Source organism: Aulonocara sp. 'chitande type north' Nkhata Bay, linkage group LG17 (genome assembly GCF_057382095.1).
Source record: "Aulonocara sp. 'chitande type north' Nkhata Bay isolate Kocher_YH1m ecotype deep benthic linkage group LG17, A_spYH_male_GT1.1, whole genome shotgun sequence".
Lineage (NCBI taxonomy): Eukaryota > Metazoa > Chordata > Actinopteri > Cichliformes > Cichlidae > Aulonocara > Aulonocara sp. 'chitande type north' Nkhata Bay.
Window position 1 is genome coordinate 5,545,402 of NC_141360.1, and position 17,647 is coordinate 5,563,048.

The 17,647-nt window shown below is 40.7% G+C and overlaps 2 protein-coding genes across 5 annotated transcripts in view; one reads left to right on the plus strand and one right to left on the minus strand.

Moving 5' to 3' along the window:
- Positions 1-335: 335 nt before the first annotated feature.
- Positions 336-7,810, plus strand: LOC147309514 (HMG box-containing protein 1-like). Its single transcript, XM_086269621.1, has 13 exons — positions 336-478; positions 1,395-1,496; positions 1,836-1,943; positions 2,032-2,236; positions 4,246-4,372; positions 4,559-4,670; positions 4,758-4,867; positions 4,979-5,135; positions 5,216-5,360; positions 5,574-5,692; positions 5,806-5,989; positions 6,076-6,217; positions 6,295-7,810. The coding sequence occupies exons 1-13, from the start codon at positions 361-363 to the stop codon at positions 6,310-6,312; spliced, it is 1,647 nt and encodes a 548-aa protein (XP_086125747.1). The 5' UTR covers positions 336-360; the 3' UTR covers positions 6,313-7,810.
- A 763-nt stretch (positions 7,811-8,573) lies between these two features.
- Positions 8,574-17,647, minus strand: part of ptprz1b (protein tyrosine phosphatase receptor type Z1b) — a 68,269-nt gene continuing 59,195 nt past the window's right edge. For 2 of the 4 annotated variants that reach the window (XM_086268105.1, XM_086268107.1), the window contains 15 exons: positions 17,553-17,573; positions 15,772-15,868; positions 15,594-15,676; positions 15,384-15,518; positions 14,932-15,063; positions 14,696-14,853; positions 14,465-14,600; positions 13,704-13,850; positions 13,510-13,603; positions 12,920-12,993; positions 12,702-12,830; positions 12,447-12,596; positions 12,220-12,362; positions 11,999-12,134; positions 8,574-11,250 (listed from right to left, as the gene is read on the minus strand). In XM_086268105.1, the coding sequence (XP_086124231.1) occupies positions 11,107-11,250; positions 11,999-12,134; positions 12,220-12,362; positions 12,447-12,596; positions 12,702-12,830; positions 12,920-12,993; positions 13,510-13,603; positions 13,704-13,850; positions 14,465-14,600; positions 14,696-14,853; positions 14,932-15,063; positions 15,384-15,518; positions 15,594-15,676; positions 15,772-15,868; positions 17,553-17,573 (1,779 nt within the window). In that variant the 3' untranslated portion in view covers positions 8,574-11,106. The remainder of the gene's footprint in view (positions 11,251-11,998; positions 12,135-12,219; positions 12,363-12,446; positions 12,597-12,701; positions 12,831-12,919; positions 12,994-13,509; positions 13,604-13,703; positions 13,851-14,464; positions 14,601-14,695; positions 14,854-14,931; positions 15,064-15,383; positions 15,519-15,593; positions 15,677-15,771; positions 15,869-17,552; positions 17,574-17,647) is intronic. The other 2 variants (XM_086268106.1, XM_086268108.1) reach the window with 1 other exon arrangement.

The following is a 17,647-nucleotide window of genomic DNA, read 5'->3' on the forward strand; positions in this document are numbered from 1 at the left end:
TTGCAAACTTTGGTGAAAAAACAAACAAATAAAAAAACGGGTGTGTGGGACAGAAACCCTAACCAGGCAACATGGCGCCCCCCCAGTGTTTTTGTGGCGCTGGATCTGAGAACTGAGCTGAAGGCTGTTTGACCGCCGATGTTCGTAGTTATTTTACAAAAAGACGCTTGAGTCAAGCATACGACTCCTGTTTCATTTTAGAGTGCTATTGTAAAATTGCGCTAATGGAAATGACTTTCTATTTAGCTTCACATGTAATAAAAGAAAAGAAAATAAATAAAAATGAAAAGTAGACACACACGATACATTTTTAACAAACTTTTTTTTTTGCGGGGATCACAATGTACAAAACCAGCTGGAATGGAATTGACCAATGAGCGCAAGAGAAGTTGCGGATTGACGTCGATTGTGACCAATAGCACAGCTTGTGAAACTGTGTTTATACCTACCCACTTTTCCGTACAGGGAGACTGTTTTGGTGAGTTAAGGAAAGTTCATTGAAATAGTTTATAGGTTTAAAAGCGTTGAAATGAAAAAGCGACTCCACAACTTGATTTGTTTCTCATTGAACTAGGCGTCGGAGCAACAGCGTGAAGCTGACACCGTGCGTTTTTTGTCGTAAAATACATTTGCGCCGCTCGCCCCGTAAAGCTTCATTGTTGACGTTTGTTGTTTTGTTGTAATGTCTTTTGCGCAACCGTGTAGCTCGTCCATTTTCATCCATTTAATGGCATTTTCACCCCGAACATGTTTTGAGAATGTATTCGGTGCGTTTTAATAAAACCCGAGATGTTTTTGGCCACTTTCTTGTCGAAGTATAAACACAATTTTATCGACAGCTAGTTTCGATACAAAATGCTCGAGTGACGCGTTTCAAAACGGGCAGTCCGTGACGTAACGCTGTTGCGTTAGCTTTGGGTGATTTCATTTCTTTGCTTTTTATTCGTTTTGACGACTTTCTTCAACTCTTATTATCGCTCCCTTTCTCCGTATTGAATGAATGGGCTTTTTGTGCGCATGCGTCCAGGAACGAAGTTTATAAACAAGACGTCACATGATTATGAAATTATAAAATAGATAAAAGTTCTCTTCGGGGTCTGCGGTAGTTCTCGTCTTTAGTCCCTCTGGTAGTGAAGTGGAACGGGTCTAATGTGTCTATAGTAAACCTGTTTATGAGAGGGGAATAGCAGCCAGGCTACTGTCCCCTATGCCACCGCAACCATTTATAGCCTATACATTACAGCTCAGTTAGGGATTATGTTTCTGTGTGTGTGCGTGCCTGCGGCTGACCCATGGGGATTGGGAACATGGCTAATGCTGATTCAAGTGTATAGATTAGCCTTAATTCTGGGTCATGTATCTGAGACTCATGTAAATCACTCTGTATGTTTTAGTGCCTGACATCATGGTGTGGGAGGTGGTGACTCCAACTGTGCTGTCAGGTCACTCTAAATGTCACCAAGTGCCGGAGCCCGAGCCTCAGGCTGAGGACACAGGTAACCACTGATTACAGCAGTTTGTTAAACATGCTTCTGTGCTATGATGAAGCCGTCAGAAAGCCTCACCAAAAAAAAAGAAGGTCAAGATCTAAATGTCTCTTACCCTGGTTCTGCTGGAGGTTTCTTCCTGTTAAAAGGCAGTTTGTCTTTCCCACTGTCACCAAGTGCTTGGTTTTTTATATTATTATAGGATCTTTACCTTGTGATATAAAATAGCTTGAGGGGATTGTTATTGTGATTTGGTGCTGTATATGTATAATGAAGTTGGACTAAACTAAATTATTTAAAGCCCCGTCAAACCGTTAAAGCATGTGGTGACTCTGCTGTAACCTTCAGAAATGATGATGGATGCAGATGGAGACCAATCGCATGATTCGCTGCGCTGTGACGAACACTTCCCCTCCTTGCCCGGATTCCCCACCAGTGACAGTTACATGGAATATGGTATATAAGACACGAGGAAGCAGCTTGCAGGCTTCAGCTCTTATCAAAAGGAATTTAACCGTTTCTAATGTCTGTTTACTTCTCCTAGATGACCTCCCAGATCTACAGGAGGTTCGAGAGGAGACGGAATCAACATCACCACCTGTGTACCAGGTGGAGTTGGGTGTGTCACACCAGGAACGAAACACACAGACACACAGACCAGAGGCTCTGGACACACGCTGGCTGACACAGCTAGCACACATTGCCACTGGACCTCAGAGTCCACTGCTACAGGAGCCTCCTGACAGCAGGTAGGTGCATGCCTCTTAAACAAAGCTTGAATACTTTACTGAAGGTACAAATAACTGGAAGTGTGTATAGTCTTAATTTGTCTTGTAAACAAAGTGAAGTGACTCACAGCACCGTGACATTTAGTGACCCGAGATCAATTTTTCTCAACTTTCAAACACATTAGAGGGTTACCTGTGATACATCTGTGCTGAATCTACGTAGAGTCTTATGTTCTTTCCAGGTTATGGTGTAAGTTATGGGATAGTGTTTCAGAAGGGTTCATGGTTATGATGCACCTATAGTGTATATTTAACACATAAATATAAGTCCCTCTGTAGATGACAATATTAGACATTTCTGGTCTCCCTCACATCATACAGGGCCAATAGTAGAAAAAATGTCTGAAACCAAGTGTAGAGTTGTCTCAAGTGTGAGCTTTTCACTCACAGACATTACTTGCACATTTGCTGACATAACTATTTGAAACGCCGGAGCTATATTAATATGACAACCCACCACTGTAACAATATATTATCCCCTTTAAAGGTAAAGTATGTAAAATATGACCACTAGATGTCAGTATATTGCACATTGCAGTCAGATGAGTTTTGTTATCCTAACTACAGTGGCCCCTGTGTGGCAATCAACTCTGGCTGCCGTTCATCAGTAGTGAGTGTAGGTCAGTCTGCTGTTTACCTCAGCTAGTGTCCACATCTGTGTACTCTGCAGGAGGCTGTAAAACCTTGAGGAAAGAGTCTGATGCGAGTCAGTGAGTCTGAGAAGCTCAATTCTGTCCGATAATAGCTGTACAGAGCCTCAAATAATGTGGGAATGTAATTTTAAAAAAGTTTATCAGAGGGAAAGATGTCAGGTCACTTGAGCCTAACATTACATGGAATAATGTTACCACATAACCAGCTGTGGTTGTTGTCTTGCCGGCTCATTGTTAGTTGTATGGAAACAAGAAGGTCACATATCTAACACACACAAAAATGTTTATTAAAATGTTAGAGCCTTGACATGACCACCTCAAGCCGCTTCTTCTGATGAGGTGGAAATAAGGGAGGAAAGAGAATAATGTACAATTGTTAAAATATCATATATATAGTTTGAAAGAGAAACTTGTGATCTTTAAATTAAAAGTAACTTATAAGGCATGCAACATATGTGGCCGTTCTCTAGCATACATAAAACAGTAAGGCAGAAGCACGATGTCTTTCTCCACCACTGTATGGCAGGGCAACAAGTGCTGTGTTCTCCTTTGTATTTGTAATGTATTAAGTTTATGAGAAGACATTGGTTTTTTTAAGATATGATTACACATTAATCAGTGTATATTTATGAATACAACATTTTTTTTCTATGAAATAACTTCAACAGTTTACAGACTGTACCTTAAACATAGATGTATATACTTCATTACAACGAAAAAGTGTGTCAGAAACAGGCTTTATTCTCTTTTGGTTGTTTTCTCCTCCAAATTTAAACAAATCACATTTCAAAAATCTCTTTTCCACACGTGAAAAGTACTGAAGCAGCAAGTGAAGCAACAGAGAATGGTTTATTGTTTTTAACCAGAGAACATGGAAACAAAACTAGCGCCATCTCCTGGGGAAATCTGGTACTGCACATGTATTAGTGAAACATTTAAAATATAATTGGACTTACTTTTTTCATTGTTATAACCTCATCAAACACTTATCTTAGTTTTTTTCTATAGTTTCTTGTTTGGTCACATGACTTTTCCCAAAACGAGGCAGTCTTTCTAAGACACTTCAGCTTCAAAGAGGGGATGTTATATAGTCTATGCCTAATATTTCTACTTGTGCACACGAGTTGCTGACATTAAACATACCAAAAATTACAGCTCGTGTTGACAAGTAGAAAAACTTTAGCACCACATCTGAGTGACAACAGCGAGCTTCAGAACATCATCTTTATTACACAATTCTTTGTGTCCTTGAGCCCTCTTTTAGCAACACGTAAGTGGACATTCTGAGCATTTACAGTCACACCTCTCTTTTTGCAGTTCTTCTTCAGTCTGCATCCCGAGCAGCAGCAGTGATCTACATTCCTACGCTCGGCCTCCTCCTCCTCTCCCCAGCAGCCCCCTGTCGTCCCTCAGAGGTCACGGCAGGGAGCGTCAGCGCTGCAGGGTAGAGCCTTCTTATTTCCTGTGCTTCAATACCACCCACAGTCAATTATGAAAACTCACTTACACCACTGCTTTTATAATTGTATACGTTTAATACAGTAGTGTTTTTTTTGGTGAAACCTCCAGAGCTTTTCTGGCTTCTTACAGCATGCATTGATCCTGATGATGCTTCTGTATCTTTCCACAGACAAGCAGTGAATGTGGCTCTGCAGTGTCCACCAGATCTTCTCTGTCTGATGATGAAGACATGGGCTGGAGTTTTTCCTGCCCACCCACTGCCTGGCACTGTTTTTTCAAGGGTACGTACAACACTTACACACTCAGTCAAGATGGACTGATTGTGTTCTTTCATTTCACAGTAGCTCACTGCTCCTCTCTGTCACCAGGAACTCGTCTGCATTTCCACAGCAGCTCAAATATAGAGTGGCGAGAAGCTGAGGACTTGGAGTCTGCTGAGGAAGACTCTGCTGATGAGGAGCAGTCTAGATTTCTGAAGGTACGTTAAGCAAGCAGCAGACTGCTGGGAGAAAATGCATAAAAAAAACAAGCAGGGATCCACCAAAAGACATCACACAGTGAGGTAAAAATACCACTTGTTCTTCTGCAGAGTTATGGCTCTGAGGGTCTGCAGCTGGTGGAGCATGCAGAGATTGTGTTGTCTGGTCAGGCTGTTCTACAACTGACCTTTGACCCCGGCACATTTGGATATATCCCCCTGACTGCCCGCTGCCAACTGGATCACCCCTTCTATGTCAAAAACAAAGGTACAAGTGTGGTCAAGGTTTAAAGAGACTAAACAGCATCAATGACTCTGCAGACATTTCATCCTCCTTTCTGTCGTCAGGCTGGTCATCCTTTTACCCCAGCTTGACTGTGGTGCATTATGGGATACCATGTTATGAAATGGAAGTGGGAGATGTTTGCCTGCCTCCAGGACACAGAGACGCCAAGCACACAGAGGATTCTCCAGTCTTTGACACATTTAAAAGGTAAAGCAGATGTTTGCAGTGTCATGCTTAAATACAGTGTTATGCGAAAATGACTCAGTACTAAGGGAAAGGTCTTAAAACAGTAATCAAATGCCCATATAGAGGCTGTGGTTTGGGGTGAAAAAAAGAGGGAAAATAGTCTTGTTTGAACCAGCTAAGCCTAAAATAAACACCACTTAGTTTCAAATCAACCTCTGTTTGTCTCATACTTAGTTATGATTTCACTCCTCTGGACTCCTCGGCGGTTTACGTATTGAGCAGTATGGCGAGAAGGCGGCGTGCTTCCCAGTCCAGTGGGGGAGCTGTTTCTCCAGACAGAGACGTGCTTCAAGGTCCTGCACTTCAAATCTCCTGAATTATTACTTACTCACTGATACCGTTCAGTTTGCAAGATGCAAAAATCCCTGAAAAAAAAATTCATGTGAACCCTGTTTTGAACCCACAGATGTGCACAGTCCCAGTCATTCCCACGCCACTAAGCAAAAGCCCCCCAAAAACCAGCTGCTCAGTACACAAGGAGGCAGCAGCGCCACACCCACTAAGTGCAAGCGGCCAATGAATGCATTCATGCTGTTTGCCAAGAAGTTCAGAGTTGAATACACGCAAATGTACCCGGGCAAAGACAACAGGTGGGTGCATGCCATGGTTGTTAGCGTGGGTGTTGTGTAGGAGTAATCAGGTGTGTGTGTTAGTAAATGTGTGCGTCTGCCATCAGAGCCATCAGCGTCCTCCTCGGTGAGCGGTGGAAGAAAATGCGAAGTGAGGAGCGTCGCGTGTTCACCCTGCAGGCCAAAGCACTCGCAGACGAGCAGAAAAGACTCAACCCAGACTGCTGGAAACGGAAACGAACCAACTCTGTGAGTACACACATGCGCCTGCACAGCTTCACCCACTGTTTTGTATTTCTGCTTCATCCTGCCTCTTTGTCTTGCAGGGCTGTCAAGGAAATTAAGGCTACAGAAAAGAAAAGAGGACAACTGACAGAGCCTGTTGTGTACACACACACACACACACGCACTCACATACGCACATTAAAAAAAAGAGCTATGCATAACCGAATATTACGCCTTAGTTCTATATTTGTTTTGTCTTGATCTCCTAAATCCCTGAATCCTGTTATAGTAATGCAAAAAAACAAAAACAAACAAACAGCTGCCCCTGGTGAACACCTTGGGCTGCTCTCAACAAACATCACTTTCCTTTTTCTTGCCTTTCAAAGGTGCTACTTATAAAATCTTGAAGTGCTATAAATCATTATTTCTTAATAGGAATTAGCAGAGGTGTCAAACATCGCCTTTTTTTTTAAATGCTGCGGGACACCCGTAGTGTCTCCTGCCGGGGACCGGATATTTTTCCAAAGAGATGAACGGATTTTAGCTCCAATGAGCAAAGTTCGTCTCTACACGTGATTCTTACATCAATGTGATAATATCCACAAAAAAAGAAGAGATTCTGATGATCTTCAGTTTCTCACACTATGCTTGAAACAGGTGGAAGTTGTGGTGCTTTTAGCCAAAGTAGAGAATGTAGCTATTTTTCCAAAATTCTATATTGTACAATAAGAAATATACAATTTATTTTATTGTCTGTATTACTTGTATTTGGACTCAGTGTTATTGCACAAGACTACATATGTTAACTTTGCTTTCATTTATCACGTAGCATTTAATAATGAAACACCACAAACTCTTAAACAGGGGCCTGGGTTTTATTCACCTCCCCACAAATTAAATGTGGCCTTTTTTAGCAGCAATAATAATAATTTGCTGTATTTTAGTGAGTCTCCAGTAGTGCTTCAGTTTTTCTCAGTAAGGGTTCCTCGTGGAGTTGTTATGTAAACAAATGTGTTTACATTTGGCGTTAGTGACCTAAACCTGCCGTGTCATTTGGAGGACTGTGCATCACGTCACCCTTGTGATCGCGTGACAAACCAAGAGACTGCATAATATCATTTGAATTCATCAAGTTGAAGTGATGAAGGGAAAAATAACCATTAAATGTCAACCCAAGTTAAAGCTCTTTCATCTTTGAGGTTAACAATTCTAGTGGCCAACAATGGAGGTAAAGAAAACCATTGAAATGTGGTGGTGCAGTAACTCTAGGTCATCTAAAGAGGGTCATCTGTGCGCTGGTCCACCAACAACCAGAAACAAGTTGCTTTACATGAAGACGAGGCTTAAAACTCTACAGGGTTAAAGCTTCCCTGAACTCCTTGAATCCCTCACTTGCCCAAAGCTTTTATTTTGAAATAAGAAATGTATTTAAGGAAGTAGAACCACACTCTAATTGTACTTTGAATTAAATGACAATTACTTGGACAGTAAATAATCCCACTGCTTAAAGTTTAACTTTACCTGTGACTACTGGTGGCTTGACTTCGTGTAAAATAAATAAATAAAATAATAAAAATAAATTAGTAATACAAATATACATATATATATATATATACATATATATATATATATATATATATATATACATACATACATTATGACGTGCCCATTGATTAACCGCTACTGTGAACATTCGGTGAAGCTAAATGCCAAGAAATCATCATGAGCAGTCGATGTGATCAGAAACAGGGAAATGTACGATGATGAGGTTTTGTGGTGTATTTTATTCAGGATGTTTTGTTTTTGGCAAAAATAAACAACTTTGTGAATGTGTTTACATGCACATTGTAAAGAGTAAAGAAGGAAGGACATTTTACATTTACATTGTAAATGTAAAATTGTTTACACTGTAAAATTTAGAATCTCAAAGATGAAAATGGGAAAGGAAATAAAGCAGCCCTGAGGCCTCACTGATAGTAGGGAATGCTTGCCAAAGGCACTAAGAAGAATTCTGGTATACAGTCATAAGCATTAAAAAAAAAACTAACAGTACTGTTCCTCTTACTAAATAACTGAAAGTGAAACGCGTCTCAGTTCGGAAAACCTTCTGCCTGAAAAGCGCGACCCGGGGCTGAATCGTCATACCTTAATAAAAAAACAGGAGATATTCCCCGTGTGCATGTAAACACACCCACTGCTAGAAATGTTTGGAATTCAACAGGTGTATGGGAACTCAGCTGTGTGAGGATTTAGAGATGTCACACAATTATTATGAGAGAGTGGGTTTGTGTAGATTTGCTATCCAGGCAGAGTGCAGGAAGGGTGGGCACTCTTAACTCCCACTGCACAACGAGGTTTATTCTTAATGCACTATATACACTTTATCTACTATTTTTTTGTGACTGCTACAGTATAATGTGTAAAGATAAACATTAATATGATCATATAGAAATCTATATTTTTGGTTTTGACTTATCTTTGGTAACTTTTCGTGGTTGTGCTTTGGATTATTTGACTTTTTGTCTTTGCCATCATGTCATGTACAGGTCCATCAGGGGAGACAATGCAATACAGTGTATTATAGTCAAAATAAAAGTGTGATAAACATGTAATGCTCCATGTCTTTACTTCTCTTTGAGTCCAATAATGATAATTTGAAAAGACGAGAAGATGTCTACAATAAAGGTTTGAACAAATCTTTAATCTTGTTGCATTATACATACAGCACCAGTTCATAGCTGGAGATAAAGGTGTAGACATTAAGCTGCTACTGTAATTATAGAGATAAAAAGAGATGCCATTTCATTAAAACTATAAACATGATCAATTTTTCCAGGCTAAAATTATCAAATAGAATCCACACAGTTATATATATGTATGTGTGTGCGTGTGTGTGTGGAAAGGACTAGAAAATCACTTTTTGTAGTAAAATAGAAAATATGTAGAGGTACAGTATAAACATACAGTAATTTGGCCTTTAAAGTATTCTGGGATCTTTACACATAAAGACTTTTTATTCCAGTTAGGACTGCTCTGAGCGTGTTCAGCTGCGGTCTCTGTGATTTACACCAGAAAGAGATTCACAGGTTGGCTAAATGTGTCTGATGCAATAGAAAATACTTGGACCCTTTTAGAAAAATGGAAACAGTCACAGCAAGCGCTACCAAGAATTTCATTGCCAGCCTGTGCCGCTGAGTATTAACAGAACGTTAAGCCTCCCAAAATATCAAGAATATGGGCAGTTTCTATTAATTCCTCCCTTGTCTCGTTTCACAGCAGTACATTTTTACAACGTGATGGCAAAAAAAGAAAAAAAAAATCTTATCTCTGCCTACATCTATAAGAAAATAAGAAATGTCATCTCTTAAGATTTATTTTCAAATGGATTTTGAGCCGCACATCACTTTAAATCCCAGATTTGATCTTTTTTGTTTCTTTTTTCCTTTTTTAAACAAAACAGCTGAAACTGATGGCATTTTTTTAACGAGATCACCAACACAGGGAATCACCTTTAAGAAAATAGATAAAAATACCTCACCAGGATTTTGGCATATTAGTCACACAAACAGGTTTTTAAAAGTACAATAACGTGACGTACAAAAGGCACTGGGTACCACGGACCATGGAGCCAGTTGCAAGGTGACGTAAACGTTAAAAAAAAAAACGAGCAGTTGCTTCAGTTCTCACCAGTGAGGCCTCGGAGAGGTTTGGCTAGTAAGAACATGATTCTAATTAAGGATACGTGGTAGTTTAAGCCCCACAATGTGCTGGTTAATGTGCAGTGCATTTGATATTTTGCAGGGAAACGAAGGGTTGTCTTCCATTGTTTCCCTTTTTAACAATAAAGTAAGAATTTGCACTTTATCTATATTTATCGGCATTTCTACAATTCCATTTTGCCTGTGCATTTCTCTAATATTGATTTATTTTCTCTTAGAAGGAAGGTGTAACCTATGACGGTAATAAAAGAATATACTAATAAAATGAAAGAAACAATAGATAAAAGAAACATTAATAGACAGATTGAATTTAATTATAAGGGATCTGTCATTAGAAATAAACAAAAAAACTTCATGCTGACCAGTGTCAGGTACAGACATGGAGACTTTCTTACCACTATCCCCTAATTCCAACTATCCATCCATTCTCTTCCACTTATCCTTTCAGGGTCGCAGGGGAGTTGGAGCCTGTCCCAGCTGTCTTAGGGCGAGAGGCAGGGCACACCCTGACAGGTCACCAGTGTGTCGCAGGGCTAACACAGACAACCATTCACACCTATGGGCAATTTAGAGTTTCCAATTAGCCTTACCCCACTAACTGCATGTCTTTGGACTGTGGGAGGAAGCCAAAGTACCCGGAGAGGCCATGCAAACTCCACACAGAAAGACCCCGGCCTGATGGATTTGAACTCAGGACCTTCTTACTGTGATGCAACAGTGCTAACCACCGTGCCACCCCTAATTCCAACTAATGCTTTAAATGATGATTAAAAATAAAATAATAATGTATTGTTATAAATGATGCAGGGTTTTGTTTGTTGTTCACTTATAAAGGGTCCCTTAGAAGCAGAAGGGTACCTTTTTCTCTCATCTGGTAGCCTTGTCTGCTGTGCATGCTAACATAACAAAAGGGACACTTTCAGGTGTTTCATCATCGCTTGTCGGGCAGAGTAAGAATTTTCTTCATAATAAGTGATTGAAAGGGAAAAGACTTTAGACCAGAGGTCTTTTAGATTAAATGTCATTTCATTAGATTGTTCTGTTTTGAAAAATGATCTTATAAATAATGATTTTTGAATTTGTGGTAAATGAAAGTATTAGCATGATCAGCAGACCTACTCTTTTCTCCTCGTAATCTCAAATGTGCGCTCGTGTGATTTATTTTCTCTTTCATGCGCATTTTTGTGTGGATGTCTACATGAGCGACTCCAGGCTTTCTGCGATGTTGGTCTGGCCCAGCGGTACAGATCCGTTGGTCTCTGGATTCTGCAGAGCTCTCTGGTCCTCCTGACTGCTCACCAGGCTCAACACCGCTCTGTACAGATACTGGTACTGCTCCTGTAGGGAGTAAAGAGGCAGAACACTGGTAAAAGCTTGTACTTGTTACCTGTCTCATCCATTTATTACTTCTAGGCTGGACAGTTGTGATTCATTATTATCAGATTGTCCTAAATAAACAAAACACCCCCCCCCCCCGAAACCTTCAGTTGATCCAAAATGCTGCAGTAAGAGTACTGACAGGGACGAGAAAGAGAGAGCACACTTCCTGTTAACTCCAGAATCAAATTTGAATTCCTTCCCATCATATACAAACTCTTGAATAATTAGGTCCTCTCTTATTTTAAAGACCCCATAGCATCACATCACCCTAATAGAGCACTTAGCTCTCAGACTGTGGGCTTACTTGGGTATTTAAAAGTAGAATGGGAGGCAGAGTCTTCAGCTTTCAGGCCCCTGTTTCTGTGAACCAGCTTCCAGTTTGGCCAGACGAACACCCTCCCTACTTTTTTATTAGGCTTAAAACGTTCCTTTTTGATAATGCATATAGTTACGGCCTGGTCCGGTGACCGCAAGTTTCTTCCTGTTAAAAGTGTGTTTTTCCTTCCTGCTTTTGCCAAAGTGCTTACTCATAAGAGGTTCTCTGATTGTTGGAGTTTTCTCTGTATTACGGTAGAGTCTTTACCTCACAATATAAAGCACCTTGACAGGACTGTTGTTGTGATTTGGTGCAATGTATTTGATTTTATTAATTTTTTCTAAATTATGCTGGTAGATGAGAATTAAAAGGAAACATTCCAGTACTTACTATATCATTAAATACCCCAGGCCTCATGAGGTTGGTCATCCGTGCCACTTGGTAGACATCTACTGATCCCTCCTCCTCTAGCTGATTGGACAGGGTCGTGAGGGCACAAAACAGTCCTGACGTAGCACCTCCCAAACTACACATCCACAAAAAAACCATTAAGAACATTAGACGGATTTAAACAGTTTTATGTCCTTAAAAGGAGTCTGACTCATACTCACGGATCATGTACGATCACCGGTCCCTGTGTGTGCGTGCTCTGTTCTCTGACTCTGTTAATGAGATCAAAGCTGTTTCGGATCGGACTGTCTGGGTTGGGCCAGCAGGTGGTGCTGTACTGACGCACTTCCAGCACATAATTGTTCTAGATGCAAAAACAGTTTTAAAGTCTCAGACTGTATTAAAACATTTTGATTGATGTAAAATATTCTCTTTTATCGCGTGTTACCTGTGGAGACTGGACTGTGAAGTCCTGCACTATAAGTCTCTCATCATTAGACAGACACATGTGCTCCTCCCTGGAGTATGACACAGTGAAGCCATCAATGCTCAGGGGCTGGTCTTTACTGGGCCAGTACGCACGACACTCTTCGTCTCTCTGAGATAAACAGGAAACATGTTTATGTGTGTGTAGTTTTATATAGATATATCTATATGTATAGGTATCTATAAGTTCTACATGGAGTATGTGTGTGTTTTATACCTGGCTGTTTGAGTCTGGCAGACAGACTACAATCTGTGCATTGTGTTCCCAGATCATTCTCCAGAAATCTGCCACCGTGCTGCTCAGAGGAGTCTGGCTCACTATGAACTCCTTAGTGTAGTGATGTCCCTGTGAAAATACGAGCAGCAATATTTATCCACCAGCTGATTTCGAGGTTTTCGAGACTGGAAAACATTTGCAATTTCCAGTGGTCTTACCATCACGTAGGATGCATTGATGTAGCCTGTGGAGTTTGATTCTGAAGCAGTCAGAGTGACTCTTGATCTCTCCACTTCACAGAGACATGAAGAACCAGGTTAGAGAGAAAATGCCCCCAAAATAAGACAAAAAACAATAATCCTGCATTTAAGTTCATCATTATAGTTAATTAAAGTAACCATAAGGGATTATTGAGCAAGCTGTGGAAGAAATGATGAGGCATCAGGTAACTTGTCATCATAATCTTGAACCGAAATATCACATTTAACCTCTGACCTCTTCTTCTAGGTCAACGCATTGATCTAAAGGTCAAAGTCATAACTTTGTATAGAGCTATTCAAAACTCTTTCTTAATGCCACTGTTTGCACTGTTTGCACTGACAATACAGGCATACAGTGATTAACTATGGGGATTCTAAACATCACGTTATAATTTGCATCGAAATATCATGTCATATTTGAACTCTGAACTCTGCCTTTCTTTCTGGTTTATTGTGTGCTATGTATGGACTGAAATTTCCAGAAATTATCTGCAACATATTGCTGGGAGTTGCCGGTTTTGCCCAGTGAGTAATCCAGATCTGCTTACCAGGCATTAGAGCTCTGGCTCTGTTCCTCTCAGCGTTGCCATCTTTCAGGGCAGTGCTGTAGTCTGCGTGCTTCGCCTGACGCTGACTAATTAACTGAAACACAAAAATAAAAACATTTGGTTACATTCACATGGCAGGAACATCACAAATGATTCATTACAAGTTGGTGGGCGAAAAAGGAAGCATGCTGTACCTTGAATTGTTTATCCATACGTGTCCTGCCTGTGGCACCAGGGGTCAGCAGGTCAGAGACGTAATTGTGAAGGAGGTCAGAGGTCACCAAGGTGTCCCGGCTCAAAATAGCTTCAACCAGGGCATCGTGGATGAATATGTACTGCTCCTAGAAGACAGCAAAAAAATGACTTCCTGGTTTTAGTAAGGTATGTCTTTGTGAACACTAGTGAAACACTTTTAAATTCCACAAGTTACATTTTTACAAGAAAGAAATCTGATATGAATGTGTTTCCTCTGGCCCTTGCTGCTGTTTAGTCATCTAGACTGTCTTTATATAAGTGGCCTAGTTTGCCTGTGCTTGAATAAAATGGAACTAGTAATGACTTTGAGGCTTCGAGGCGCGAAAAGTACAAAAATTATACTGAAAAAGCTCAGCAGCAGAAATCAAGTCCCAGTTTGTCAAAAAATGTGCTGTAAGAGAATACGGCGTATTAATATAATAATAATAATAATGTGTGGGGCTATATTTTTCTCGTTCCGTCTTCATCCTCCAAAAGAAAAAGGAGCATGCAGTGAGCTTACACACAGATCGACAAATGCCTCCATCTGCACAGTGACGTGGTTGTTGAGTAAGTCCGTACAGACCTCATTACACCGGCTAAAATTACCCTTAATCTAGCCACTATTTCCTTCTTTGCAAATGTTTAAATTGATATTACATTTCTGGGATTGCCCCCACAAAAGGAAAGGTGAATTCCCACAGCTGTATCACCCTCTTACCTCTGTCTGAACAAGGAAATTCCTCTGTGTGCGGACATGTTTCAGGAAGCCAAGAACGTTCACTGTCCCTTGATCCTGGATCTGCTGCAGCATGCTGTCTATCACAATGTAGGTTCCTGTCCTTCCCACACCGGCGCTGTGACAGACACATGCATCACATGTTAGCAGTACACACACCATCAAATTGTGGTAAGTCTTAAAGAGCAATAAATCATTCCACACACACGCTACCTGCAATGTACCAACACAGGTCCCATCTCCTGCGTGCGGGCCCTGGAGGACGCTCTGATGAAGGAGAGGACGGGCAGAGTGTATTCTGGGACGCCCATGTCCGGCCACTGGGTGTAATGGTAATGGAGGACTGTGTGTTCAACTCTCCTTTGAGATACCTAGAGGATCGAAGTGGGTATGAGAAACCTAACCACAAAGCCACTTTGGACTATCGCTGCATAGAGAGAAGGGCTTACCTTATTTGCAGTATCCCTGACAGTGAACGTCCGGAGTGTGTAGTAAGCAAGTGTCTTGGTGTTTTTCAGTGTCACCTGATAAGACCCATACTCTTCCTGGTTCTCCTCTGGCCAGTACTGATCACATTTTGTCTGTAGAAAGGGAGAAAAATTCTGTGGATGTAGTTTAATTTTAGGCCTAATACATCTGAAACCGCAAGGAAAACATGTCAAAAGGAAAGTCCTCAAGTGTATAACAAAGCCAGATTGCACTAGTGTCCATTCTGCAGTTTTTCAGCTGTCAGACTGCAGTGAAACTAAATGAAATACCTGAAGTGAATCAGCTGGTGTCTGCTCATGACAAGAGATGGAAGACACAAACTAAAAAGAAATCAGCTGCCTGGGGTCAGTGTGAATGATATCAGATAAAACTGCACTTATGTCTGCGGTGAGGCTTGTGTTTGAGCTCCTACCCGTCCCTTCTCCTTCAGATTGGTGATCATGACAATAACTCCAATATTCTGCTGCCAGATCATCCTCCAAAAGTCCTCCCTGCCTGATTTTAGAGGCCCCTGAGCTGCAATGTATGCCCTCGTCCGCTCATAACCCTGCAAAAGGAAACATCAGTTGGTTTGCGGCAGCCTGGATGTAAGGTGTGTACACGTAAAAGGACCTTTACTTACATCAACAAAGTTAGCGTTGATGTAGTCCCCGCATGTCCCATCTTTGTCCAAACTGTTAGAGAGCTTAACTCTACTGTGGTCGTCTGAGACAAGTAAAAAGAGTCATTAGCAACATTCCTGCTGGCTTACACAGTTAAAAGTTGAACAGCAATGCAGTGAACAGTGAAGGATGACATACAGGCCAGTATGTTGATGTATCGGTTCTTGTTTTTGTTGTCAGGGTGGTTAGAGCTGTCTGTAGTAATGCCCATGTCCACTGTGCATGCCTGCACCTCCTGAAACACACAATCCAATACTAATAAGAATGACAGTAATTACTCAGATGAACACAATGAGGCTGTTTTTCTTACAAGCAGGGAGGTTTGCGTTCTCTTCATTTGCCACATTACAATGTGAAGGTCAGGTATATAGAGAAGCTACTATAGGAAATAACAAGAAATAAGCACAACTGAATCATATCAAATCAATTTCTGTCTCTCTACAGTGTGCCTTTTGTCCCGTCTCCCTCCCATCGCACCCAATAGCAGATGGCCGCCCCTCCCTGAGCCTGGTGTTGCTGGAGATTTCTTCTTATTAAAAGGGAGTTTTTCCTTCTCACTGCTTCCAAGTGCTTGCGCATACAGGGTCTTCTGATTGTTGGGGTTGCTGTAGGGTCTTATAATACAAAGCACCTTGAGCACCTCTTGTCATGACTTGCTGCCATACAAATAAAATGTAATCAAATGAGAGGAGGAGCTGTGTATAGATTTAAGAGAACAAGAAATAAAATCACCCCATGGGATTGGACAAGTCGCCATAATACAAATGTTTTCATTCTGTGATGATGACCCCATATTTAAGCCTCATATTGCAAGCTCTGGGAGAGAAAGGCGACTATTAACAGCCAGTCCCAACAAGCAGCAACCTCGAAGAGCTTCCTGGAGTGGCCACTTAAACTTAAGCATGTTTACATCTTGGCAGACAAAATAATTTTGGTCTCTATAGCTGCTACACCTTTTATGACTTTATGAATTGTACTTTTACTTTATTTTTATTTATATAGCACATTTAATAAAAAAAACAAAATGTTGGCCAAAGTAATTTACAATGATAAAAAAATATTACACAGTAACACATAACATCAATAACAAATAAAAAATACCTGGTAACCGATGAGTAAGTAGATAAACAGGTAACTCTCATGCGGTGTTAAAAGTGAGTAAAAACGTGTTGAAGATGGGATTTGTAAAGATTGACGGTCGGGGCCTCTCTAATGTGGAGAGGTAAATCATTCCACATTTTCGGCGCTACAACCACAAACGCCCGGTCACCTGTATTGAATTGTATGAAACTCTTGTATGAATTGTACCAGAATTAATTTGCAGTTCACCTTGTTAAACTTTTTCAAGGTTTAAACATAGGTGGCTATAGCCATTAGCCAACTGCTAGGCCACACCTTAGCTAGCTTGAGACATGGACGTAGCATTCCTTTCTGTGTTTGTGCCTTTGGAGTGATTGAATGCAGCCATCTAACAAACAACATGGATTACTGTCTGGTTAAGTGTGCTAGTAGTCCTTCGAACAAGTCTATCCTTCAGTTTTTGGTGAATATATTTTATTTGCCTGTTTCTTTCTCTGTGCATTGTACCCATACAGTCAAAGGACACAGGCTGCTAGAACTGGCGGATGGGTAATCAAAGTTACTCTTATATTTCTCTGTATTTCTGCCATTTTTACTGACTTCCATTGCTTTTATTAGAAGTGTGTTTAACTCGCACAGGCGACCATATTATTGTGTGTAAAACATGGCGAGTGCAGTAAAAGAAAAATACATTTTCTTCCCAATTAAAACATCAATATGGAACGCTAAATTTTAAAATGTAAATTTTAGATTTTTTACAGTTGCAGTTACACTTGTAAAAATCAGGCCAAGAAAACAACAACAGCTCTGCAACAGGAGAGGGATGGTTGGTGTCTTACCTCATAGGACTCTTTGACAATCTAATGGAGGGTGGTGAGGATGCAGAAAGCACGGCGATGGTGGAGATGAGAGGAGAGTGGGATAGGGGACCAAG

Excerpts from the sequence above, each read along its gene's own strand:
- LOC147309514 (XM_086269621.1), top strand. The coding sequence starts at position 361 with ATGGAATTGACCAATGAGCGCAAGAGAAGTTGCGGATTGACGTCGATT. Across the intron at positions 1,497-1,835 it reads GCCTCAGGCTGAGGACACAG|AAATGATGATGGATGCAGAT; the intron begins GTAACCACTGAT and ends TGTAACCTTCAG. Across the intron at positions 4,671-4,757 it reads CTGGCACTGTTTTTTCAAGG|GAACTCGTCTGCATTTCCAC; the intron begins GTACGTACAACA and ends CTCTGTCACCAG.